The sequence below is a fragment of the Pleurodeles waltl genome, chromosome 10 (genome assembly GCF_031143425.1).
Source record: "Pleurodeles waltl isolate 20211129_DDA chromosome 10, aPleWal1.hap1.20221129, whole genome shotgun sequence".
NCBI lineage: Eukaryota > Metazoa > Chordata > Amphibia > Caudata > Salamandridae > Pleurodeles > Pleurodeles waltl.
In genome coordinates, this window is record NC_090449.1 from 1,018,205,238 (window position 1) to 1,018,231,579 (window position 26,342).

Genomic DNA, 26,342 nt, shown 5'->3' on the forward strand with positions numbered 1-26,342 from the left:
TGAGAAGAGAAGAGGAGTTAGAGGATGAGGAGTTAATAATGCAATTGCTGAACGACCGTCCACCACCTTATGCGGAGAATGGACAAGGTCCAAGTACCAGTTCTGCCCCTCCGGCACCGGTACAGAACAGTGAAACCCAGAGTTCAGGAGCATCATTGGGATCTAAGGACCCGAGTTTATTGTTCACCCCGCAGATACCGCAGGTTAGGAGAATATATCCAGATGTGCCCATGTTGAAACCAGCAGAAAATTATCAGCCGCAGATGCCAGGGTACTACAGCAGTGATAACAGTGCAGGAATGATTATAGATCCAACCGTAAGGGGAGGACAGAATGGTCACAACCAGACATTGACACAAGCTGAATCAACTCAGTTTTTGATGCCTCAAAAACAGATGCAGGGGGGAAACGCACATGCTCAAATGACGGGGAGTCAGATGGGTATGCCGGCAATGATGACCCATGGTGTGGGCATGAACATGCCTCAGAACATGGGAAATGGACAAAACCCAGATGCGATATCACTACCCATTACTGTAGGCCCACCGGTACCTTTGTATAGTCAGCCTAACTTAGGTATGAGCGGTCAGGGATCAATGCTGCAGAACGGGACAGAAAGAAGGTGCATAGAAAACACTCCAGGGATAACTCCGATAGCGGCTCAGCCAAATGGACCCGGATCCTTGATGGAGTTTAGTCCCATGTGTGCTCAGTCGACACTGGTGAGGTCGAGCCCCCCCCTGATAATACCTCTAACATCGAACACTGAAAAGTTGCCGCAACCATCAATGGCAGTCGATGTGAACGCTACACTTATGGGGTTGAATGCGCAACAGCTGACGCAGTGGTTCAACAGTCTGAATTCCACACAAAGCTCAGCCAGTGGGAAGGGTGAAGATTATATGAATAGGATGAGGTTGAACATGGAAGCACAAGAATTGGTGGAAGGGACTATGGGTGTGAATAGATTAGAGTCCTACTCGGAAGAGGAGCTGAGGTATCTATGTCCAAAGATTACGAAGGAAGTGAACAAGGTACATAAAAGCTTGCAGGAAATAGCTGACAAAAACGGGGTTGACATAGACAAGACAAAACACTTGAGTAGAAGCTACAGGTTGGATTTTGGGGCCACAGATTTTGAACACATGAGGTCAGCAGGCATGAAGGCGCACCTTAGAGAATTGTTGCAGAGTGCACAAGTGTGGAGGTGTTTAGACAAGTGGGAAAGCAGGTGGGTAAAGAGAAAGGAAAAGAGGAGGGACAGCGCTACAGAGCACAATGAGAAAAGACCACAAAGCAGCGAGACAGTAACCATGTTACCAATGAGGGAGACAGCAGGGGGAAAATTAATACATGTACCATGGCACAGAAGTGACATTCAGTCTTTTACGGACGATTTTCCCAAACTGAGAGAGAAGCCGATTGAATGGTATCAACAGACTGATAGGTTTGTGAAGCTTGCAAAATGCCTCTGGGAAGGCCTGAATACTCTCTTTGAGATTGTGGTTCCGGCAGATTTGTGGGAGGATTGCAAAAGAGCTGTAGGTTGGCGGACAAGTGAACCAGAGAGAGACAGGGAGACGGGTGCACCATCACCTATGGTGATGAGCTTGTACTATAAGGTGATTGAGCATTTGAAGACGAAGGTACCAGCGAAAAATGTGGATTGGCAGAAGATTGATCGAACTGCCCAAGAGGCTAAAGAGTCGATTCATAGTTACTATGAGAGGTTGTTGAAGGCGTTTAAGAACTACAGTGGCACGGAAACAATAGAGGCGAAGGACATGCTTCATTTTGTGTTTCGATTCGTGGAAGGGCTGAGACCGGAGATAAGTCAGATGATAAAGTCGCATTTGATTTGCTGGCAGTCGAAACCGATTGATGAGGTGTTGAATTATGCGAAATACTGTAGCGACGAAATTGAAGTGAAACAGAAAAAGCTGAAAGAGAAGGTGATGATGATGCAGCTTAAGGCAGCTCAGACAGATCTGCAAGGTTTGCAAGGGATGCAAGGGTTCCAACAGCAGGTACCGCAACCGCAGCCGCAGTTGCAGGGAAACATGGCGTTTCAGCCACAGGCCAGAGGCAGAGGCAGAGGAGGTTTTGTGAATAATGGTCCGGATTTGAACACTGTTGTGACGGGTGTGCAGGCAATGAAGAAGGTGATGCCGTGTCACGTGTGCGGAATTGTCGGTCATTGGAAACGCGAGTGCCCGATGGTGGTGCAGGAAGGTGCAGGTGCAGGTGTAGGTGTTGGTCAGCAAAACAATGATGTCAATGCATTTCAGACAATGAGGGGACCGAAAATAAGAGGTCCAAACCCAAATTTTCAGACCATAAATCAATTGCAGGGATTACAACCTATGCAGCCGCAGCAGATGCAGATGCCCCGTATGCAGATGACGCAAATGCAGCCAATGCAACAGCAGTTACCCATGGTACCTAATCAGCAAATGCAAATACCCTTGGCACCAATGAGTCAGCAGCAAGTGATGGTTCCTCCACAGGTCTCGGGTCAGGTAATGAGTACAAGTGGCACCGTACAACAGTTCCCACTACACAGTGAGAGTGGAATAAACAATGTATGGGAGAGTGAAAGCTCAGAAGAAGAAGGAGATTGTGTGCTTGCAGCATCCTTGGAAGTTGATCAAAAGGGTCCGTACGTAGAGGGAAGAGTAATAGGTCATTGTGTCTTGTTCTTGGTTGACACGGGAGCCACACGTTCAACTGTTAAGAGCAGTGAAGTACCAAATTTGCCACTCTCAGGGAGGACAGTTCAAGTAGTGGGAGTAGCAAACAGGCACCTGACGAACCCAATAACAGATCCGGTACCAGTCAGCATCGGTAACTATCAAGGGGTACATCAGTTTGTGGTATGTGACTCAAGCCCGATAGCACTATTAGGGAGAGACCTATTGTGCAAATTGGGTTGTTCGATCATGTGTTCGAACGAAGGAATAACAATACAGACGAGCAGTGATGGGGAAGAAGAGGACAGTGTAGAGGGGGATGAGATGGAAACTGTTGATGAAGAATATCCTTTGATTTGTCTTTTCCCGATGATAACTGAAGAAGATATTCCAGCCGAGTTACGGGAGACAGTCGGAAAGGAAGTGTGGGATATGACAGGGAAAGAGGTGGGATTGCTGAAAGGAGTGGAACCAGTGAAAGTGACTGTAAAGCCCAATGCAATCTTTCCCCAGACCCCACAATACCACATGGCGCAAGACACCCTCATGAAAGTTGCTCAACTTATTGACGAATTTGTAAAGCAGGGAGTACTGAAAGAGGTGTTAAGCAGTCCATGTAATTCACCAATAATGGGACTAATAAAGCCAAGTGGGAAGGTCCGACTTGTGCAGGACTTGAGGAAAATAAATGACATCATAGTCAAATGTTGCCCAGTAGTACCGAATCCAGCTGTGATAATGTTCCAGATCCCTTGCGATGCTGAGTGGTTCTCAGTCATCGATTTGTCACAAGCATTCTTTTCTGTGCCTCTTCATGAGGACAGCCAATTCCTCTTTTGTTTCAAATTCTTAGACAGACTGTACAGTTGGTGTCGAATTCCTCAAGGGTTTTCTGAGTCACCGTCAATCTTCAATCAGATTCTAAAGAAAGACTTGGAAGCATTAGAATTGCCATTCGAGTCAACTCTAGTACAGTACATTGATGACTTACTGGTTGCATCAAAGACAGAAAGTGGCTGCACAGCCGATACCATTGCTCTGTTGAATCATTTGGGAAGGAATGGACATAAGGTGTCTCCTTCCAAATTGCAGTTCTGTCAGAAGAAAGTGAAATACTTGGGTCACCAGATAGAGAAAGGGTCACGGAGAATAATGAAGGAAAGAATAACGAGTATACTTCAAATGAGTCCACCAAAGACAAGGAGGGAGGTGAGGAAGTTTTTGGGAATGGTGGGCTACTGTCGCCAGTGGATTCCCAACTTCTCGACTCTAGCAAAGCCTCTACTGAAACTGACCCAGAAGGATGCTTTGGATCAAATTGAGTTGAAAGGAGATGAGATGGATGCTTTTGTTGAACTGAAAGAATGCATGTGCAGGGCTCCAGCTTTAGGTATGCCTGATTACACAAAGCCTTTCACATTGTTTTGCCACGAACGTGATGCATGTTCTTTGTCTGTCTTGACTCAAGCCCATGGTGGCGTAAACAGACCAGTAGCGTATTTTTCAGCTACTTTGGATCCGGTCGCAGCAGCACTCCCAGGGTGTTTGCGCGCCGTAGCAGCAGTTGGTATCAGCCTCACTCAGAGTGAAGGAATAGTGATGGGACACCCAGTAACAGTCATGGTCCCTCACTCAGTTGAGATACTTTTGACCCGCTCCCGAACGCAGCACATGACTGGAGCAAGACTCACAAGGTATGAAACGATAATTCTGGGCTCACCGAATGTGCAGCTGAAAAGGTGCACTACGTTGAATCCAGCAACCTTGCTCCCTGGAGAAAATGCTGAAATTGAGAACGCTGAAGACGTCGAGCATGACTGCCTTCAGGTGACTGAATTTTGCACAAAACCCCGACCGGACATTAAGGATACTAAGCTTGATGAAAATGACCAAATTCTTTTTGTTGATGGTTCATGTCTAAGAGACGGGATGGGGATTTTGAAAGCAGGATATGCTGTATGTACTGTAACAGGGGTCTTGGAAGCGGGATGGCTTCAAGGAGTCTATTCTGCACAAGTAGCAGAACTTGTAGCCCTTACCAGAGCATGTCAACTGTCTGCATTGATGAAAGTCACCATTTACACTGATAGTCAATACGGGTTTGGGATTGTGCATGACTTTGGACAACTATGGTCACAGAGAGGTTTCCTGACTTCTTCAGGATCCCCAGTGAAGAACGGGGAGAGGATAAGGGAATTGTTACACGCCATTCAAGTGCCAGCCGAAGTTGCAGTGGTAAAGTGCAGTGCTCATACGAAAGGACAGGACTATGTTTCTCTGGGAAATGCATATGCGGATCAAGTCGCAAGATTTTGTGCCTTGAATTGTATATTACTCAGAGATGAATGGAATTCGATAAGTGAACCAGAACTCGAACCAGCTGAAGCATTTGCCTTGAAGGTCGTAGATACAATAGATGAGTTAAAAGCATTACAAAATAATGTCAGGGAGGATGAAAGAGATTCCTGGATTAAATCACAATGTATAAAGAGACCAGACGAGCTATGGGTTTCAAATGAGGGAAAATTTGTTTTGCCAAACAGTCTCTTATCACAGCTTGCGCGGTTCTATCATGGGCAAGCTCACCTAGGGAGAGATGCCATGATAAGATTGTTCAAAATTGATTGGTTTAACCCCAGATTTCGTCAAGCTGCAGAAGCAGTTTGCCATCGATGTGTCACTTGCCAGCAGATGAACCCAGGAAAGGGAACAGTTGTGAACGCGAGCCACATTGGTAGGGCAAGCGGGCCTTTTAGTCGTATGCAGATGGACTTCATTGAGATGCCTGTGCATGGGGGTCTGAAATACGTGTTGGTGATTGTGTGCATTTTCAGTCACTGGATTGAGGCATACCCCACACGTAGAAATGACAGCCTTACAGTTGCCAAGCTATTGTTGAGAGAGTTAATACCACGTTTCGGATTCCCGATCTCTTTAGAATCAGATAGGGGAAGTCACTTCAATAACGAGGTGATTAAATTTCTTTGCGAAGCGCTGAACATTGAGCAAAAACTGCATTGTAGCTATCGCCCGGAAGCATCAGGATTGGTGGAGCAGATGAATGGTACACTGAAATCAAGAATGGCGAAAATATGTGCATCGACAAACTTGAAATGGCCTGACGCATTGCCCTTAGTGCTAATGTCAATGAGAAACACCCCGGATAGAAAGACTGGATTGTCTCCGCACGAAATTCTCATGGGCAGGGCTATGAGACTTCCTGCAGTTCCCGCAAACGCGCTTTTGAATATTACAGATGATATGGTGTTAGACTACTGCAAGGGTCTGGCTGACGTGGTTCGCTCTTTCTCTCACCAGGTGGAAGCGACCACTTTGCCACCGATCCAAGGTCCAGGACACGCACTGAAAGCAGGTGACTGGGTCGTGGTAAAGAAGCACGTGAGGAAGTCGTGTCTGGAACCCCGTTGGAAAGGCCCTTTCCAAGTGATTCTGACGACAACTACCGCTGTGAAGTGTGCGGGGGTTCCCAACTGGATTCACGCCAGTCACACAAAGAAGGTGTTGTGTCCCACAGATGAGGAAGTTGAAGCGCTAAAACTGCCAGTGCCTGACAAAACAGTGCTGAGTGCTGAGACAGAGCAAAACCGAACTGAAAGAGAACAGGCAGAAACGGGAGAGAGGGAGATATTCTCTGAGGACGAAGAGACCAATTCGCTTGGGGGAGACCAAGGAGAAAGTTCAGACAGCGACGAAGCAGCTGAAGGTGACAAAGATCCTGAAGCAGCTGAGGGTAGCAAAGAGCCTGAAGCAGCTGAAGGTGACAAAGAACCTGAAGCAGCTGAAAGTGATAAAGAGCCTGACGAAAGTAACGGTGACGAAGGGCTCGAAGAAGGTGAAAAAGCCGGAGAGCCTGATCAGAGGAGGGCTTTCCCAGAAGCAGACGATAGAGAAAAGGGAAAAGAGAACGTGATTGATTCCCCAGAAGGAGGGGACAAGGCAGAACAGAACGAAAAAGTTCAAGCTTCCACAGAAAAGATCGCAGGTCCATCAAATGGACACGGTGCAAAGAGGAGACTAAGTATATCACCAATAAAAGAAAGGACTAAAGAAAGTTTGAACGACGGAGAAAGGCCAAAAGTGAAAGAGAAAAGAAAGGAAGTGACTGTTGTGGAACAATCCTCAAGTGAAGAAAAAGACTTGACAAAAAAGGAAAGTACCAGCGAAGCAGAATCAAAAAGAGAAGCAAAATTGAAAAGGAAAAGGATACCAAACAGGAGATATTCCGGTCCTGAATGGGCATATGTAGTCAATGACGATTGGACTGACGAGTTTGTATCTCTAAGCATCGAGAACGAAGAAGAGGAAGAGATACCAATAGAAAAGAAAAGTTTTATGGACAGTGTTGATTGAAAGGGTGATAAATGACATTGCTTGCTACAATCTAACGTGATACAAACAACCAGCTGAGACATTGCTAAACCGGATGAGACATTTGCTAAACCGATAAAGACTGAGTTATTGCCGAATTGAGACAAATGCTGCTAACCGATAAGTGACTGGCCTCCTGAAGAAGACGGTGTGAACATTGCGCTCGTTCAGCTTTGTAACTGAATTGCTAAATAGTTTCATTTATAGGTGCTTCTAGCTCTCTGATTCTATACAGATCATGACGCAAAACAATAGAAAGAAATATTGTAAATATGTGTGTATAGGCTTGATAATTGCATGTGTACTAATAATAATGGCAATTGTGCTTGGAATGCATGGAAAGACTGAGAATGAGAGAGTTGATGCCTCTACTCTTGCTCCTGTTACTGTCACCGAACTAACCGCACTGAAAAGACTAGAAATAGATGAGAGACTCTTGCATGATAAGAAGGAGCTTTCGTATAATGTTTTCTATCGCTTGCTAACAGAATATGTTGAGACTATGGATGCGAAAGATTGTTATGTGTGTACACAGATACCGACATCAGTGAAGGAAGGGGTGACATATCACCACATGCCTCTTACATACGGGATTACATGTAGTATAGTAATGTCTAGGTTTTATGGTCAAACTAACATACAGTATTTTTACTCAAATTATGATGTTACCTTTGAATATGTTCCTATAATAGCGCAGCTAAGCCAGATTGCTAAAGATTGGGATGCTAAAATTATGAGGGAATTTTTCGAGCCAATGCAACCTTTTGAAACGGCTCACGCTCATAGGGAAAACCTTACCTGCTCGCTCTCTGCAGTGGAAATAAGCTTTTTAGATCGCACAGATGATAGAAGGGCACAAATGAATGTGAAATTAGAAAAGGAGCTACATAAGAGGACTTCAGTAGATAATTATGATTTTGCTGCAATAAAGACACAAGGGAAAATAGCTTTAGATGCTTGGCATGTAGGGAAATTTTTTATATATCGAGGTGAATCTTATTATGACAACATTTTTGTAGGAGCGAGTGAGTGTAAACATACATTTATCTTTAAGGCCAAATGGACATTCATGATGAACGGACTTGACCCTGTCATTCCAGGTGTATATTACATTTGTGGGTATAATGCCTATTATCGTCTTCCAAAGGGATGGTGGGGGAGATGTTATTTGGGTATAGTGTTCCCAAAGGTTTATCAACTGGATGACCTATCGATGATTCAAAAGACACCTGGATCCCATCGTATCCAGAAAAGAGAGACCGCAGCTGCTGTGGTAGGAGATTTATTTGGAGCCATGATTCCTTCGTTGGGAGTTGTGTTGAATTCCATCAAAATAAGAAAGTTGTCTACTATAGTGGATAACATGTTGACAAAGTTTTCAGGTGCTATAATCCTGATAGATGCTGAACTTGCAGCGGAAAGAGCTATGACTCTTCAAAATAGGCTTGCTTTAGACATTCTTTTAGCAAAGGATGGTGGCGTTTGCAAAATGCTTGGTGCACGACACTGTTGTACTTATATTCCAGACAATAGTGTGAAAATTAAAACTATGCTTGCTAATCTAACAAAAGAGAGTGCAGATTTGAAGGAACTGAAAGAACCAGGAGTGTGGGAGAAGGTTGGAAAAGGACTTGCTTCAGTGGGACATTGGATTGGGGGAATTTGGAATGGAATATTGTTAAAAATAATAGAGGGAATATTAATAGTAATAATTTGCATATTTGGAATTTGGGGAATAAAAAGGGGGATAATAATGATTATGGAGAGAATTAAGAGAAGAAAAGAAGAGAAAATTATGAAAAGAACGGCAGAAGAATACAAAGCGCAAACTAGGGGAATTAAAAGGAAAAGAGAACTGACAGAATTTTAATGGAATAAAATTTGTGGGCGTGGTTTGGTGTGATGACTAGTAGTCATCAGAGGAGGGATTGATGAAGCAGAAAATGAAGGTTTTATATTTATTAACACGTAGACGTAGTGGGAAATAATCATGTGTGACTTTAACCGAACTAATAAAGAATGTACGGGGACAAAATGTGCCCTCAGAGTAGTTTGCCATCATTTATAAGCGTGCTTTATATAACGTGATGTATTAGAATTGCACTAATCCGACATACTCGTAAACGTGTGCTATGATTTGCTTGTTTGAAATGCTTTAGCTTAGCATTACTTTAGTGCAGGCTTCGGCCTAGTGGCCTGGTCTCACGGTTTAGATGCTCGTATTTTTCCAATGTGCTATTAAACGTGTACTTTTGCTTGAAGCTGTACTTTTCCACTGAGATCGTTCACATGCTTATCTTAAGGTTTCGTGCCAGCCTGGCATATTTTCTCTTTACTCCAAGGTCGATCTGCAGGTGCGGACAATGGAAGCTCTGAAAGTGAGTTAATTGGTATAAAATGTTGCAACTTGCGTACCCATCTCCAAGGATAATGTATGCTTAAGTAAAAGCTTGAGAACTGTTGTTTTTGATTGGACAATTTGAAGCTAACCTATGAACCCTCCAATGGAAGACCCTACTGGATTTGAACTGTTGTCTATTTAAACCAGGTGCACGAGAAGAAGGTAGCCATTACAGCCATTACGCGCTATGATTGCCATTGCGCTATCATCCATCCATTATTGGACATCCCGCCATTTTGCAGACTTCGTAGCTATTATGGCCCACTTTGCTGCGACGCCATTTTGAAAGAGACTTTGAATGCTTTCTCTAATCGAGAGAAAGAGACTTTAATGATTCTTGCCCTAGAGACTCTAACTTTGATCCCTTTGCATGAAGTAGTAGTCTACCTTGCCGCCGTGAGGCAATTGCCCCGTCCACCCCTGCCCCTTTGCCCCGTCCCATGCTGATCGAAACGGTACCCATGCTGACCGAAGAACGGTACCTGTGAGACGAAGACTTCCTTGAATGCTGATCGTAATTGGTAAATATGAAAGGAAATTGTAAAATTGCATTGTGTTTCCTTTAGGTAACCAACTGCTGATTTTGAGCCCTAGTTAGGGCCAGAAAAGCAGACAGTACACCGTACATCCTATATCGGGCAGGTGGTGAAATGTCCTTCCAATGGCCCCCTACTCTGTTAGGCCATCGGAAGAAGTATTCCATTGACTGAGCCAAAAGGGGTGAGAATGGGGGCTGGAGGAGTGTAGCAGGCCTTTATCAACAAAATAATTAAGGTCCACTGGTCTCTAAATGAGGAGGGCACATCGGGTGTTTAGCAGACAGTGTATTCTGTCATGCCAAACTCTAAATGAGGTCTTAAGTCTGATAGGCTGGTCGTTCAATTACATACAGACTTAAAATAGGTTTATGTACAATAAGAAACAAAATTCTGTGGAAAGAGTTTGCTACCTATGTGATCCCTGAAGTCTGTCAAAGTTTTCAAATCCAGAAGGTACAGCATCTTTGAGTCAACCAGTTATGATCAACAGCACATATCTCCCATAAGTATTTAGAAAGGCTAAAAAGAACAGGTCAGATCATGCATAGTAAGTGGAAGGAATAATAATAGCACTGTACCTTCCTTCCTGAGTTGCTCCGATACTTTTTCAAGCTCTTCCACATCCCCATCTAGTCCATCAGTGAAGATCACTATCACCTGTTGGAGGCAGAGGGTACGTTTGCAAATTCATAGAGTGAAGAGCATTTGCTGGAACTATGTCAAGGTAAAATAAAGAAACATTGAATGTAAAAACATCAAACATTTGTGAATTGGTGCCAGTCCTTCATCTTACAGGATCCTTTTTTTAAATGTTGCCTTAGAGTCCTGGATCTACGATCTCACACTTATGCAAAGACACCTTTTGTAAATATAGGAGTTGTGAAAATCACAAACCATACCTTTAAACTTTTCAGAGCAGCTAAGAAGGTGAGAGACAGGCCACTAGATATTTGACCCCAGCTGGAAGTGACATTACATGACCTTTGACCAACTGACACCACATCTCTGTATGCCTAACTATGTTACTGGTAAAAATACTAAATCTTGTCTGCAATGTTCGGCTTCAGGGCATTTCAGATATGTGGTTACTGTAAATGGTATTTACCTAGTGTGAGTGATAATATGGGAAATCCCACTCTCCTCACCACATAACAAAACAGGCTTAAGCTAAAATCCCAAATAGATCATATATGATAGAATAGAGATTTGACCTACTGGACTGAGCTGCCAAATTTGGAGTGTACTGACCTGGGCCTGAATTACCAGAAAAGAATTACAGCCTATTTATATTAATGTTGGGTATGTATTGATATCATAATTGTATTGTATTTTAACTTATAGTCTTTTAAATGATATAGCTATTGCTATTATTATGCTCTAAGTGGTTGTAATGATTTTAACTAAGCAATACATTTATACATTACATTACAATCCCAGCTTAGGTACATTGTGAGATTCTGGGTGAATCCTTTAGTCTCTGTGTTTCTAGATGTGTTAATGGTAAATATCTGAAACACACCCTCCTAAACAGTTGTGAATATTTCTGGTACAGCAGTTGCAATTAACACAACTTCAGACCCACAAACGATTGTACTTCGTGACAGCAAAGGCAGAGTTAAAGTGTTATTGCCATGGAAAATTGATTAACTGCTCTCTTCAATATAGGAATACCGTTCAGTGTTATATTATTGCCACAGGCTTATATTTTTGGTTAGCGTGTGCTTGTTAGAGGCACGTGGAACCTGTGCTGTAGGTTCTTGAGCACCAGAATTTCTTGCTTGGAAGGAGTCGGCTCTGGTTCTTTAAGTTCTGCCAGACTGACTGGTAATGGCTGTACAGTTCACACTACCACAAAGGTGCCTTTCTGTGGTGAGCATAGCCTGAGGAGGTATAAGTGGGGTTTTGTTACACAGAGTTAAATCCACTCTATGAGTTTTTGATAATTGCTTTCTTTGATTCCAAACAACTATTCTAATTTCTTTTAGAATCATTTAGATTTATGCAGATCAATTTCTGAATAATTTTAATGGACTTTACCGGAGTTTTTTGCCTCTATTTGGCTTTGATCATGAATTGGTCTCAAACTCTGTGGAGAGATATTGAGGCCGGACTCAACAATGACAGATGGTTAACAACAATTACAAGGTTTAGTCCCCCAAATCGAGAACAACCATGCAGACCTTGAATTACCAGGGCAAAATATACACATTTTCCCTTATCAAGGGGACTATTCCACTTATATTTACCAAAAGCTCTGATCAGTGGCTCTGATCAGTGGTAAATTGGAGCAGGAGGGGACAGTGAGTTTCTATAGAGGGGATGGGGGGCTCATGCAAGAGTGTGGAGGTAGATGCAGGGGCTTCTGAGGGAGTGATGCACGCTCCCACTGTGCTGTAGGAGGGGTCAGGTGGGGACCAAGCCACACCTCCGCCCTATACCTACCCCAGACCTCCAAGGTTTTACTGGATACATTTCTGTCACACGTATAAATGGGCCTGATATTCTTGCGCCCAGTAATTTTATCTTCAGGTATAAAGGGCCCCTTGGTATCAGGCTGGGTGGTATCCTCTGGGGTTACCGCTCCACCCAAAAACAATTCTGAGATGTCCCCATGTTGTGTTATTGCGGCTGCATTGAACGATTACATCATTAAATGACACTTACCAGTGGGCTGGGGGTATCCACTCTGATCCACACTGACGGGATCACTACATTTTCATGTGGCTCTTAATAATTTAAACAAGTGCATCCCCAAGACTAAGGTCACTGGGTGAGTAGGAAATATTTGCCTCGGGGGGGGGCAAGAATATTTTTTTATAATATGATACAAATATCCCATTAGAAACTGCTTGATATTAAATTGCGCATGTCTGTCTCAGATGTAGTCACGCGGAGATCATGATGGGTGAGCTCTCCAGGTGACATTAGTGTGGTATGTGTATGAGGAATCATCGACTGGTGATGTCTGTCAGCAACAGCACATGGAACAGTGGCTTTGAGAGAGAGTGTGACTACAAATGATCTAATCCCACCTTATAGTAAAGAACTATACCGGAGAATGAACACACAAAAGGCCAAGAAGTTCACAAATGCCAAACAAAATGCTATTTAGCAGTGTTGATGATACAGAAACTCATTTCTGTAACTCTGTCAGAAATGAACCCTGCACCATCCATACTGTAGTCATGATTTAGATGCTCTTGGTTCAATAAAGGGGTTTGTTTAAGATGCTCAAGTGAGTGAGTGAGTCTAGGGCGTCATAAGTCAGTTTTATCAAGAATAGAGTCTCGGTGTTAATAGGACAAACAGAACTCTTAGTAGGAATAGAGCTCTACGTTAGTTTTAGATACTTAGGGCTGATTTAGAGTTTGGTGAAAGTAGTTATTCCATCACAATAGGTATCCCGTCCGCCCTATTGCAATTCCCATACAATATAATGGCATCGTAATGCAACGGATTGGATATCTGTCACGTTAGTGACGGATTAACCCCTTCCGACAAACTCTAAACCAGGCCCTTGGTAAGTTACTGACTCCAGTATATTATCTGGAGCCAGGATGTGCATGCATTTATAGCAGAACTGCTAGAATGTCTTGAAAGTATCAATGAGTGGATTTGTGTATTAACAAGAATAATGCATTTGTAGACTTTTATAGAAGAAGCATTTTATTCCTTCAGCAGACTGACCCTTTATGTGACACTAACTGGATGAAATGAGCAAGCCAAACCCCAAAAAACAAGAAATGACTTGAATGTCTTCAGAAATATGACAATCGTCAATATTATTCTAAATGCTTCTAAATAAAAAAGGATGAATGTTGAGATGAATGTGATGCACAGTGCCATAAGACTCTCAGGCTTCTGTTCCACACTAATCTTTGATCACTGTCTGGACATAATATTTTGAGGACCCTTATTTGATGGTATAATATTCTGAAAGACACCGTTGCACAGCACAGTAGTGGTATGGGGTATTAGATATTCTATGTGCACAGTTTTCTGATAGCAGTATCTATCATTGCACAGAATTCCATACAATATTTTTAACCATAACAAATTTTACACAATGGACATTATTATCATGGATTTGCTTTATTATGTGCATTACTGCTGAAACTCAATGTTTCCGGTAGATACCATTTCAGCTGGTACACAAACATTTTCCTGTAATACATTCAGAGATCCCAATTAGTGGAATTAATCAGGAAATTCTTATCAGATATGTCCTCTGAAATTATCATCATAAGTTGGACGAATAAAACATATCTATCACCAAGATCCCATTTTTATTCAGAATTTGGTCACTATGAATTGCCATTCCACAACATACCACATTTGACCCATTGAGTCAGAAATATGCACTTCAAAATTAGCCAAGTGTACCGTTTGCACAAGCCGGATCTTGCAGATAAGTGACTGCACCACATTCGGTGTTTAAAAGGTTTGGCGCATTCGCTGCACTCAGTCATTAACAACTCAATCATTTTTTAGACTTATAAAATTGCACTGAGCTGATAGCATGGCTGGCAATCACCCCAACCCTGAAAATTGATCTAGCACCACTGAAAAGATGCTGCATCAGCCAATGGCGGGTGAGTTAACAGTGATTACAAGAGAAAATGATGAGACACCACTCTGAACCTGGACACATCCTACCTTGGCTTCAGCATTTGATTGGTTCTGAAATGTTGCCCAGAGTGAGCGCATGGTTGATGCATCGAGACGCGAGGGACGTTTCACCTTCACCGCTTTCAGAGTTTCTAAGATGTCTTTGCTGTAGATCTGGAACTTTGAGGCAATGGGTGTGACGGAGTTCTTCAGATGCAGGGCTAAACTGGCATGTGTGTTGGTGCCTCGGCTGCAGCTCACAGTGCTGAGCGAGGTCACCATCTGCAAGATGTCAGGTAGGCGTGCTTCAAGCTGTGATTGGCCGTGGAGTAACATCTGACCCTCTGCCAGAGTGGAAATGTCAAATCCAAGAACAATGTCGACGTGACAATCTGATAAAAAAAAACATATGTTATGCACCGGTAACATCCTTGAGATTTTTGGATTCACAAGCTTGTAAACTGAAGTTCCATAATGAGTGGGACAAAAAAAGGCCTGGAATCCACCCCATCCCTCAAAGATACATCTAAAGCAAGCAATTGTACTTCCATGGTACATGATTACGTTTTTTGGGAATATCATGCAGGAATTAAAGGAGAACTATGTTGGAATCTTTGATCCCCTTCAATTCCCACAGGTCTTCCCGTACTTTCGCCCACTCTATGACCCTGACATTGCACCTTCTTTGAGCAGGCAAAGTGCCCAGATGAAAAGCGCTAGGCCCACGTTGTTCCTGTTCATCTTGTAATTTCCAATAGGGTATGCAACCCCTGTTACCTACACCGCTGGGCATTACAATGCCTGCTTCTCTCCCCTTTGACCGAAAAATGGTCTGAAGCTGACATAAAACGTCACCTAGTGTTATCCACAACCTCACCTTTACATTTTAAAAGGTTTTGTGTGGTACACAAATCTGTTAAAAATCTTATTTAATTTATTTTGGAATCATAAACCAATGTATACATTCCATGATTCCATATCCAGTCAACGTTTTGCAACAGCTACTATTTTGAGATCACCCTATTGCATTTCGAATAGAAAAATCATGTTACTCTTTCACAAACAAAGTTTCTTTTGCCCCAGAAAGACACACAAACCTGTAATTAGTTTAATTAAATGATGTGTTCTAGGTACCATACTGAGCATAACATCAGTGTGTGGTACGAGGTAAAAATACAGATTTTGCATAAAGGATTGGTTAAAATGTAGATTTTAAACATATGTATTACTTTGTAAAATAACTATTTTCACCAAGGGGGCTCTGAGGGCGCCAATGTGCCTGGCTCCTGATGGGCGCACTTCTATGAGGCTCCTTGTGCTGGGGATGAATTACCAACATCATTCTCACTTGGTACCACCATGAAACCGCTGGTGGAGAAAGGTGTCATAATCCCCAGGCGGATTAGGACCGCCACCGCCTCCAGACCGCCGGGATCTCTGATCCTGGTGGAGCTGGTGGTTCCCTGTTGGCCCGACCACCAGGGTTGTGATGAGACGCTCGGAGCCCACTTCGCCTGTATTGGCTGGATTTACCCCATATCCTGACACAGCCAATCTGCCGCTTGCAGATATTAACCTGTTATTGAATCAACCAGTAAATCTTGACAGATGATTATACAAACATCTAGGACAGCCCGTCCCAGACCTGAAGCTCATATGCATGCTGCAGTACAATTAATCAGTCCAGAGTGTAAACACCATTATGGGCCCATCATTATAGTCATAGAATTCTGACGGTGTGTCTTCCCCTTGGGATGATTCTGCCAGTAGACAACTGCAACAACGGGGGATCATATTTGCTAGTATTTATGCTACTAGGCACAACACACCCACATTACCAGAGGTATTAAAACAAATACAAAATAAACTGCACCTGCTCTAGATTTAGGGATAAAATTGAAGAGAAATTTTGAACAGTATTTAATTTGTGAATAAAAATGTGCTGGTGCCCAAAGCTCTCTGAAACATGCGGCTGCTGCAATTAAATGCGCGAGCACAGACTACTGAGGCAACACAATCCTGAAGCCATCTCGGGCCTCTTTAATTCATTTAAGGCCACTCCCTGCACCTTTAGCTCACTCCTGCAGCTTTCTGCTCGCTCCCTTTGTGACTCTTTTTCGTTGTTCTCTTCCTCTGTCTCTCTTATATGTGTCTTTTGCTCGCAGTAAATGCCTGATAAAGAAAAATAAGTGCTGGCCCTCAAAAATAGGTGCCGGTGCCCTGCACTGGAAACCACCGGCTCAAATTAAGCACTGATTTTGAAACAATCTCCATAATTATTCTGAGTAGCATCCAAGGAGAAGTTGTCATTCTGGCAGTATGCTAGAAATTGGCAACAATTCTTGTTCAAGACTTTGAATGAGAGGTACCAAAACTTATCAAAGAACTTCCACCTTTCTGTGCTGTGACACCCTAGGCTTACGGACACTTAAATTGCGTCTCAAAGCAAACGCTGAAATTGAGCATTCTTCTGGTAATGAAAAAGCCACTATGGAGACTAAAAAGAATGAAAAAGGCAAACAAGAAAACAAGGATTGTATCTCCTTGAATACAGGACGCCACCAGGGCTTGATATAATTTAAGGGACAGTGATAAAATAAAAAGGCTGGATGTCTATCGGTATTCTGATAGTCATTCTTCCTGTTCTTTTCAGGGCTCTGACAGTAAAAGGGCTGAGAGAAATAGGCCAACTGAGTATCACAGATGAGAGACTTCCTTAAAAAGGAAGAGAAGGGTTTGGACTCCAAGGCTTACTTTAAAAAGAAGTAAGTTGCTGAACTGAGAAAGAAACATGTCCAACAAACTACAGATACTTCTGCGGAACAGGACTTCGATGATAGTGCTTATGGGCAGCACAGCAGAAGTGACTATAGTTTGCCAGAATCTCAAAGAGCAACTGGTGGTGACTCCAAATAAAGACTATATGGTAAGGTTGAAATGCCAGATGGACATTAAAACCCTCCAATACTGTGTTGATGGTGTAGAAATACAGAATGAGGAGGATATTACATGGAGCATAAAAGTAATATTCTTTAGCAGATGGTTTGAAAGATGATTGGCCTCTGGTTTTTGTGAGGGGTGCACCTCAAGGGAGGTAGTAATAATGCAAACATTTTCCTTCTTAGTACTAGAAGAGCTCAAGGAAAAATATGCACATGAGTGGGGTTTAAAGCAAACTCCCACGTTGTTGGAGCAAAGAATCAGTTCCACGTGCCATTCCTTTAAAGGAGCCAGTGCAGGCTCAATATCCCATGAAGCCAGAAGCTAAACAAAACATACAACTATTTCTGATCAGCCACAATATCAAGGTACAATAGTGCTCTGTAGCTCTAATATAAACATCTTTTTTTCCAAGCACTAAAACCTGGCAGATTATATAGAATAGTTTTAGATCATAGCAATTTAAACATGGATATACACACTCATGCTGTACAAAATGATTACAGCATGGACTGATGATCAACCTAATGCAAAAAAATACAAAACGACCTGGATAAATCCAGTGGGTTCTTAGTCAAAAAGTGCCACCTGAAAACCAGTATCTAACTGCTTTTGTCTCCAGTAGATGGCAGTACTATTGTGGGCTATGAAAGTAGCCCTGGTTTGTTCACAGCGAGAATTAAGGAGATTTTACAGGAAGATCTTTGGACACTATGCTCTATAAATGGCATATGAACTACAACTGATGACCTGACTGACCACCTGGGCAGGGTAGACAGAATTGTGACATTGTTGGCCTGGTAGAGGAATAACATCAATTTCGAGAAATCCAAAATTGCTTATTTCTACGTGTTTTTTCTTGAATGTAAGTTATCCAATGAAGGTAAAGCTTGGCACCTGACTTCTTGCAGCACTGTGCTACTTTACAACCTCTAATATGTTAAGAAAATGACAATCCCTGATGGAATTTCTTAACCTTGGAAGAGCTTATTTGCCACAATATTATGAGTGAGTGAAGCCCTTATATGATTTGATTGCTCCCACAATTTTCTGAAAAAACATTGGACAAAAGTGCATACAGCTTCCTTAAATGGACTGCAAGCAGACAGGTCAGAGACCAAATATTACCAGACTAGGTATAACAAAGCAAACCTAGTAGTTAGAGTTGTTCACATGTACCTTTGGCTATTCTTAACTAGTTTACCATGAAGGCCAGACAGTCACAGCTGCACTCCTCTGCTGAGGGAAGATTTACTCAGACTGAAACAAAATCTTACTGCAGTGCAGGCAGCCATATTGAAAGAGTGCCCTTTGAAGTAGGTAAAACAAGTGGTTAATTTATCTTTTACCTACAGTAGAGGCAGCGATGAAAGCAAATATTCTATATGCTCGCGCTGTACAACTGTGGTGGCTGTAGTGGACATCATCCATAAATGCTGTTGACGTAAAATTTGAAAATGACCCTGCACTCTGTGAACATTTTGGGTAGATTGTACCCCATGTGCCTGATTTTGCTGTACTTGGAAAAGTGGCAGAATCAAATCAAATCAAATCATCAACATTTATAAAGCGCGGTACTCACCCGTGCGGGTCTCAAGGCGCTAGGGGTTACTGCTGCTCGAAAAGTCAGTTCTTGAGTAGTCTCCGGAATGCGGAGTGGTCCTGGGTGGTCCTGAGGATGGTGGGGAGGGTGTTCCAAGTCTTGGCCGCCAGGTAGGAGAAGGAATCAAAACCTCTTGGCCCATCAGTTTGTTTGGATTTGTTGCAGAACATACAAGAAGTCAGAACTAAACTTTCTAATGTGAAGCACTGTGACTCTGCCACCAGTGAAGATAAAGGGCCAGATGTATAATTCTTCACAATAGCGATGACCTAATTGCGATTTTTAGTGAATCACAGTCAAGTAATTGCTTTTGGAATGTATGAAACTCTAGGAGTTTCATACTGCGATTCGCAAGGGCTCGCAAATGGACCTACCTCATTAATATTCATGAGTTAGGTCACTATTTGCGAGCCATTGCGAATGGCTAAATTCACAGGGATGGTGGCCTGCTGGACTCAGCAGACCACCATGTCTATGATTGCTTTTCAATAAAGCAATATATATATTTTTTAAATGCAGCCCGTTTTCCTTAAAGGAAAACGGGATGCGTTTAAAAATGAAAAATTAAGTCTTCTTTTCATTTTTTAAGAGTAGGCAGTGGTCACTGGGACCTCTGCCTGCTCTTAAAAAACGTTTTCGCTTTCATTCACAAAGGGGAAGGGGTCCCCTGGGGACCCTTTCATCTTTGTGAATGTTGGTAACTCCGGTTGCTTTGCGACCGAATTCACGGTCACAAAACAATCATACATACCTCTGCGATTCGGTATTAGGAAGGGACGCCCTTGACACGTCCCTTCCTAATACTGAATTGGTATGTAGTCGCAAATCCAATTTGTGGTTCGGTAACAAGTTACTGAATCGCAAATTGGACTTGTTACATACCAAAATGCATTTTTGCAATCGCGCAAATGTTTGATACATCTGGCCCAAAATCTGTGTTTTTAACAATCCCTGCTGTGGTTTAGTATGAGACACCAACTGAACCTGAGTCAACATCAATTGCAATGTCACCCTTACAAGAAATTGTGCTGTATGAGAACAACTCTGGTGCAGATTTTGAAAAAAGAAACTCAACAAACCATTCTACAATCCATCAACATTGCAGATGGACTACTGTTTCCTTTTGGTTTTGTTACAGATGTCTTTCTCTGCCCTGGTCATATATTTGGATTGCCAATGCAATGTTTTTCCTTCTAATGTGGATTGTGATGCTGATCACAGTTTTGCTCCTGATAAATTTATTATATATACAACTCTGCCATCTCCTCTGGTTCAGGAATTCCAGCCGTATACTTTCTCTCACAGAGCACATCAGGGGCATCAGTCAATCTGTGAACATCAATGCGTTTCTTGCGCATGACGGTGTGGCATGGGAAAAGGTTCTATATCAGATTATGAGCCACATGAATGAAAAGTGCCTTTAGAGAATGTGAACACCTGGCCCTATTTCCGATTCCTGGGACAAAGACATGGTTAAACAACTAATGCTTCATTTGTGCCCCATGCTACTCTAAATAATAACAACTTCTATTTGGATGCTGAAAATGACAGAGTATCCCCTGACAAATTTTTTAATGACACACAGGGGAAGCATTGCAGGGCCCTGCCTATAAAGAACCGCAAAAACGTTCAGAAAAAGTTCCCTTACTTCAAAAGCGATAACTGGTCAGACTAATCAGCTTTTTATTATTCCCTAAAACTAGAAAACAATCCAGAAAAATCTGATTATCAATCACAGATTTATATATTCTGAACATTGAAACACCTGCTGTCAAAGAAAATGACTTCTGGGAAGAAAGCATTAATGAGAAAAGCATTTGGAGTACCGAATATTGGCAATTTAAAGGTACAGAGGCTTTATTTAGAGCATGCATAATAATACCCATGGAAATTATGTTTTTAAACTAAACAGTTCAGGGGATGACCTGCGAGGTATTTTACCCATTAAAGACTTAAAAGCACCACCTATTCTAAAAGTTAAATTGACACTGTTTTCAGGTTGGCAATGGAAAGAAAACATTACTGATACGGAATTGAATAACATGATTCAAAATTGGTATTATAATTTGACTGCATTTAATTCAGATGGAGTGGCCCTTTGGTGAGTAGGTAATTCTGTATGCAGGAACAGGTTTTTTTCCTGAAATATCCTGGCCTCTTAGCAAAAAGGCCAGACCTCAGATATAATGTATATACATTTACAACAACAATACATACTGTGTGAGTAAATTATACCAGTGATGGCTAGCACATTCCACCTTAATTGCTGTGAAGAAGCACTTGTTCAAAATTAGTGAAGACATGGATTTTAATGATTTTCTATTGGTTCCCCATCCACTGAAAAATCATCGATTGGAGTCCACATCGATAAATGCCATCATTGAAAAGGAACAGGCATATTTAGAAAGGGTGGCTGCCAAACGAACCAGACAAGCAGACAATGCACACAACTTTAAAAAAAATTGGCAATGGCTTCCAAGCGCTCTCAACACAAGTGTAGACTTTTAGCAGTATAATGTCATCTGCCTTGCAACGTCTTAAAGAACACTCAAATCTTTTACAACAGGCACACACACCGATGGAAGACATAAGACCATTACACTGGGATTAACAAACCTTGAAAGTTGGCAAAGTGCCATAGCAGGTCATAAATGAGAGTGCTGTGTTTGATTTCTATAATCTGATTTACACCCAGAAAAAGTTAGCTAAAATAGAGGCAATGTACACCCTTCAAAGTTATTCATGTACCCAGGTGAGGCCTACCTGGTCCTTGTTAGTGAGACTATGGAGATAACCATCTCAGCTATACACCAGTAAAAGAACATGTTAATGTAAATGTTCAAGATTAACTTGACAGGGTCAGTGAGAGTGGTTGCCTAGCATATAATAAAAAATATCTGCAGCCTGAGAACCTTCTTTTAGGTAGAAACTGGCTCATGAATAGTCATTTGCTAAAGCACCAGGCGATTCTGTTGAAGCAGCGATGGGCTCTATAAACTATTATTTAATTCAGGGTTTTAGTACAGAAAACTATTTTCCTTGTAATGTGTAACCAAAATTTACCTTATGAACTTCAAGAAAGTATACATTTGTTGTTTAGTGAATACAAACTGTTCAATAAAATGAGAACCAAATACGAGAAAGCCCTTAAACTTTCATTATATCAAACATACTTATAAAGGTAGACAATCACAGTTAGAGCGCATGATTAAAAATGAACAATATATATAAAGGTTTCATAAAAACATTGATTCACTATCCCAATTTGATCAATAATTCTCATTTGTCAAGACCAAAAATAACTCAAGATATTAAGATTTTCCTTCGACCTCCGCAGCACACTAGAGCCCTAGGAGCCAAAAAACACGATGACAAAGGTTTAAAAATAAATGACTGACATCTTTTAGAGTACTGTGGAAATGGTCAACAAATGATGCTACAGCTGTTTGCATGGGACAGTAAGATGGCGTCTTCCATATAGAAAACACAATATCATCTAAAAAAAAAAAGCCTGTTACAGGCGGATTAACTGAATTAAGTCTTGTTTTGCACCTGCAGAGTCCAAAGCATTTGTTCTTACTATACCAAAATCGCCTGCAAATTCTGAATTAACTGGTCGCAACCATTAGAAACTGAGAGCTGACTTCTGAAGGTAGCTATTGCATCATAGGAGGAAGAAATATAAGGAGCTGCCTTCTACTTATTAAAAATGAAACCCATTCTCTACAAATGAGAGGGACCGTAAATTACTTTTAGTGAGTTGATTAATTAGTAGTTCTACCCCAGAATTCCCTCAATTTCAGAGCTTATTTTACTGTACCTAAGGCATATTCCCAGATCAAGGACTCAGTAGGGACTTCAAGCTTTAGAAGGCATCCAATCTTGTAGGACCTAGGTCTCTCAACAATATTTAATGTACGCCCCATCCAACAGGATGAGAGTCTTTAAATCGAAAATTCGATTGGGTATGAGCCTGTGGCAAAGCTTGACAAAGTTTTACAATAACACTACCCACAAAAGTCATTAAGACTCTTGGCAAACACAGGGTCTTCAAACAGAAGCCTGCGAGTAATTTTTGCCTTGATCTCTTGTAGAACTGAATTAAGGGGAAAATATTGAGTTGTTCCATTTTTCTAATCTATGAGAAAGTGGGCACATTGGTACTTATGATGAGCTAATGATTCCAAAGGAACCTGTTCTTTCCACAATGACTTAAGATGGAGACTAAAAACATTGACATTTTCAAAAGATCATTATTCTGGTTAGCACACAGCTGAGAGACACAGCATCAGTCAAAATCAGTGTACCACTGGAAATTCTCCCAAAAGTAGAAACAAAGGAGGGAGCCATGAAGTGGAAGTTCTGATTAAGGAGGACCAAATGAAGGCCTTGAAGGGCTATGACTTTGGAAGATTTCACCATTTTCATGTTTGAGCTGAAAACAGTTTTTTAATAAAGCACTGCCGAGACTAAGGGACTCATTTACACTTTGATGAAATGGGACCCACAGTTCTTTGGTGAGGGATCTGCTTCACCAAACTCACATTCCCCACTTCACTTAGATGCAAGGGAACCACTAGGTTTAAGAAAGTAATGCATCATTTGGTTCTGCCCTCAGAAAAACATGACCTGGCAGTCTATCTCTCACAACTCCACTGGGGTGAAGCATCCGGAGGCCTGCTCTAGTGGTGGGCCATCACACATGCTTTTTTCCTGTCTGGTAATGCAAAGCATGACAGTCCCATTCAGAAACAGATAATCACCCACCTGAGGGACTTTTTCCTTGTGAAACAAAAGTAATGTGTAGAGGGTTGCCATCACATGGTGGCCCGTCTGCAATAAAATGTTTGACAAAAATGCTTCCTCTGAGTCTGTACTTTTGTCAGAAATTCCCTGCTGGGACAGAAACATGTAGTTTTATAGTTACAATGGGCAGCCTGCTGTGGAGCAGGCTGAAGCAGTATCTAACTCACCCCCAACTCCTAAGGTAGGACTACCTCATCAGCTCCATAAATAGGCTCAGATGGGGTTTCATAGCATTCAATGATATTCTAAGAAAGTAGCTCCATGGTGCTAAGGCTTCAAATTAATGTGCCATATCCCCAAACATTTTTATATATTGATTTTAAGAAATTTCATAAATGTTTAGTCAAATTGAGTCGATCCATGTTTTTTACCTCCCAAAAAGTGTTCTCTTAATTTCTGGGATTTCATGCTGTCTAAAAATGCATTTGTTAGCCTGCAGACAGACCTTTTCCCAGTGTTAATTGTCTCTCCACCAACTCTGTTCCTTCCTGGAAGTGTTAAGGGACTGTAAGGGCTGCAAATGCTCCAAGGACTTCCCATGGAGGAACTGTTATTTGGAGAAACGCCAAGTCTTATAGAAATGAAGCAATCGTCAATTTTGGTTACAGCACTACGTGTAGACATCGGTTCACCAAAATGCCATAGATAACAGAAGTTACATCTTGCATCTGTTAACACCTGGCCCACACCATAGATTCTCAGCAGTCTTCTATATATTGCCAGGAGCCTAGGGAGAACAAGAAGTGGAGAATGCAGAAATTATGTGACATGATCAGAGCCCAGTTTCATCCCTTCTTGCTGTTGGCCTTATGACTTCCTTAGACCTTTGATAGCAAGTGCGGTGCCAGGAGTACGAAAGGGCAAGCCTGCTGTGGCACCTACCACAGGCTACATTTAATGGGCATCCAGGATACCACCCCACTAGATACTAACTTGCAATTTCCTCTTACAGCAGCTGATCCCTGTCTGCCAAAGATCTGTCTGATATTTTTCTTTTTTTGTTTTATGTTGAAAATTATCCTTGTTCTCCACATCATCTGTCAAGGACTGCTTTGACTGAAAGTCTATTACTGCTTTTACAAGACCAGCAAACTGCTCAATCCTAGTCATATCCAACATTATATTCAGAAAGGAAAAAACAAACTCATATGTTACTTGTATTATTTTTTGTGATTTACTGTATAATTTAATGGAACCCTCTTTAATAATTCCTTGAGACATAGTGGAGCAGTCATCACTTTTTAAACATTTTTTTAACAAATCCTGAAAGTGGGGATTTCTTTTCAAATATTTTAAAAAATTGCATCCCTGATGTGCTCGGAGTTTTCTTACATGTAGAGGATATTTGTTTTCTTGAACAGGATTTCTATGCCATGCTTTGCCATTCATTGCTATCCTATGTATGGCTGTTCCATGTAGTAAATGAGACAGCGGAAGTAGCTTCAGAAGTCCAGCTCAAAATATTACTGGATATCCAACAGCACTGACAGAGGCGGTCCTGCAGTGGCCTCAGTTTTGGATGGTGGAGTGGGCTGTGACACCAGTGCTTCAATCAATCAAATGGGATTTGTATAGCGCTGCTTTTTACCCAGAAAGGTATCCAGGCACTGGGGGTTTCTGCAGCTCGGTGGAGTCAGTCAGACAGCCAAGTTTTCAGACCCTTTCTGAATTCCTGCAGGGAGGGTAAGGTCTGGAAGTGAAGGGGGAGGACATTCCAGGTCTTGCCAGCCAGGTAGGAGAAGAAGCGACTGCTGCTCTTTCTTCAGTGGATGAGGGGGGACCAGGAGAGGGAGAGGGAGGTAGAGCGCAGTTGTCTGGGGGAGTGGTGGAAGTTCACCTGGTGGTTGATGTACACTGGTCCCTGATTATGAAGAGCTTTGTAGGCCTGGGTTAGCATTGTAAACTAGGAAATCTTGTGGGGGGGAGCCAGTGAAGCTTCCTGAGGTGAGGGGTGATGTTGGCCCATCTTGGGAGGTCAAGGATGAGTCTGGCTGCTGAGTTCTGAATGGTCTGTAGTATCTTTAGCAGGTGTGAGATGATTCCTATGTAGATGGTGCTGCCGTAGTCCAGGTGGCTGGTGATGAGGGTCTGGGTGGTGGTGCGTCTGGTGCTGGCAGGGAGCCACTTGAAGATTTTTCAGATCATGCTGAGAATGAGGAAGCAGGCTAATGATACTGCGTTGATCTGGTTTTTCATGGTGAGTATGCTGTTCAGTATGATGCCAAGTTTCCTGGCATGTTCTGGGGCTGTGGATGAAGGCCCCAGTTCTGTCCGCCACCAGGGGTCGGCCAAGGGGATGTGTTTCTCCCAAAGATGAGTACCTCCATTTTGTGGGTGTTGAGTTTGAGGCAGTGGTTCTGCATCCA

The 26,342-nt window shown here is 42.2% G+C and overlaps 1 protein-coding gene across 1 annotated transcript in view; it reads right to left on the reverse strand.

The window, feature by feature from the left end:
• The window catches only part of COL6A6 (collagen type VI alpha 6 chain), a 446,491-nt gene that overhangs the window by 144,907 nt on the left and 275,242 nt on the right, over window positions 1-26,342 (reverse strand). Inside the window, exons 12-13 of the mRNA XM_069212366.1 lie at window positions 14,676-15,019; window positions 10,598-10,676 (exon numbers count right to left, since the gene is read on the reverse strand). Coding sequence (XP_069068467.1) covers window positions 10,598-10,676; window positions 14,676-15,019 — 423 coding nt within the window. The remainder of the gene's footprint in view (window positions 1-10,597; window positions 10,677-14,675; window positions 15,020-26,342) is intronic.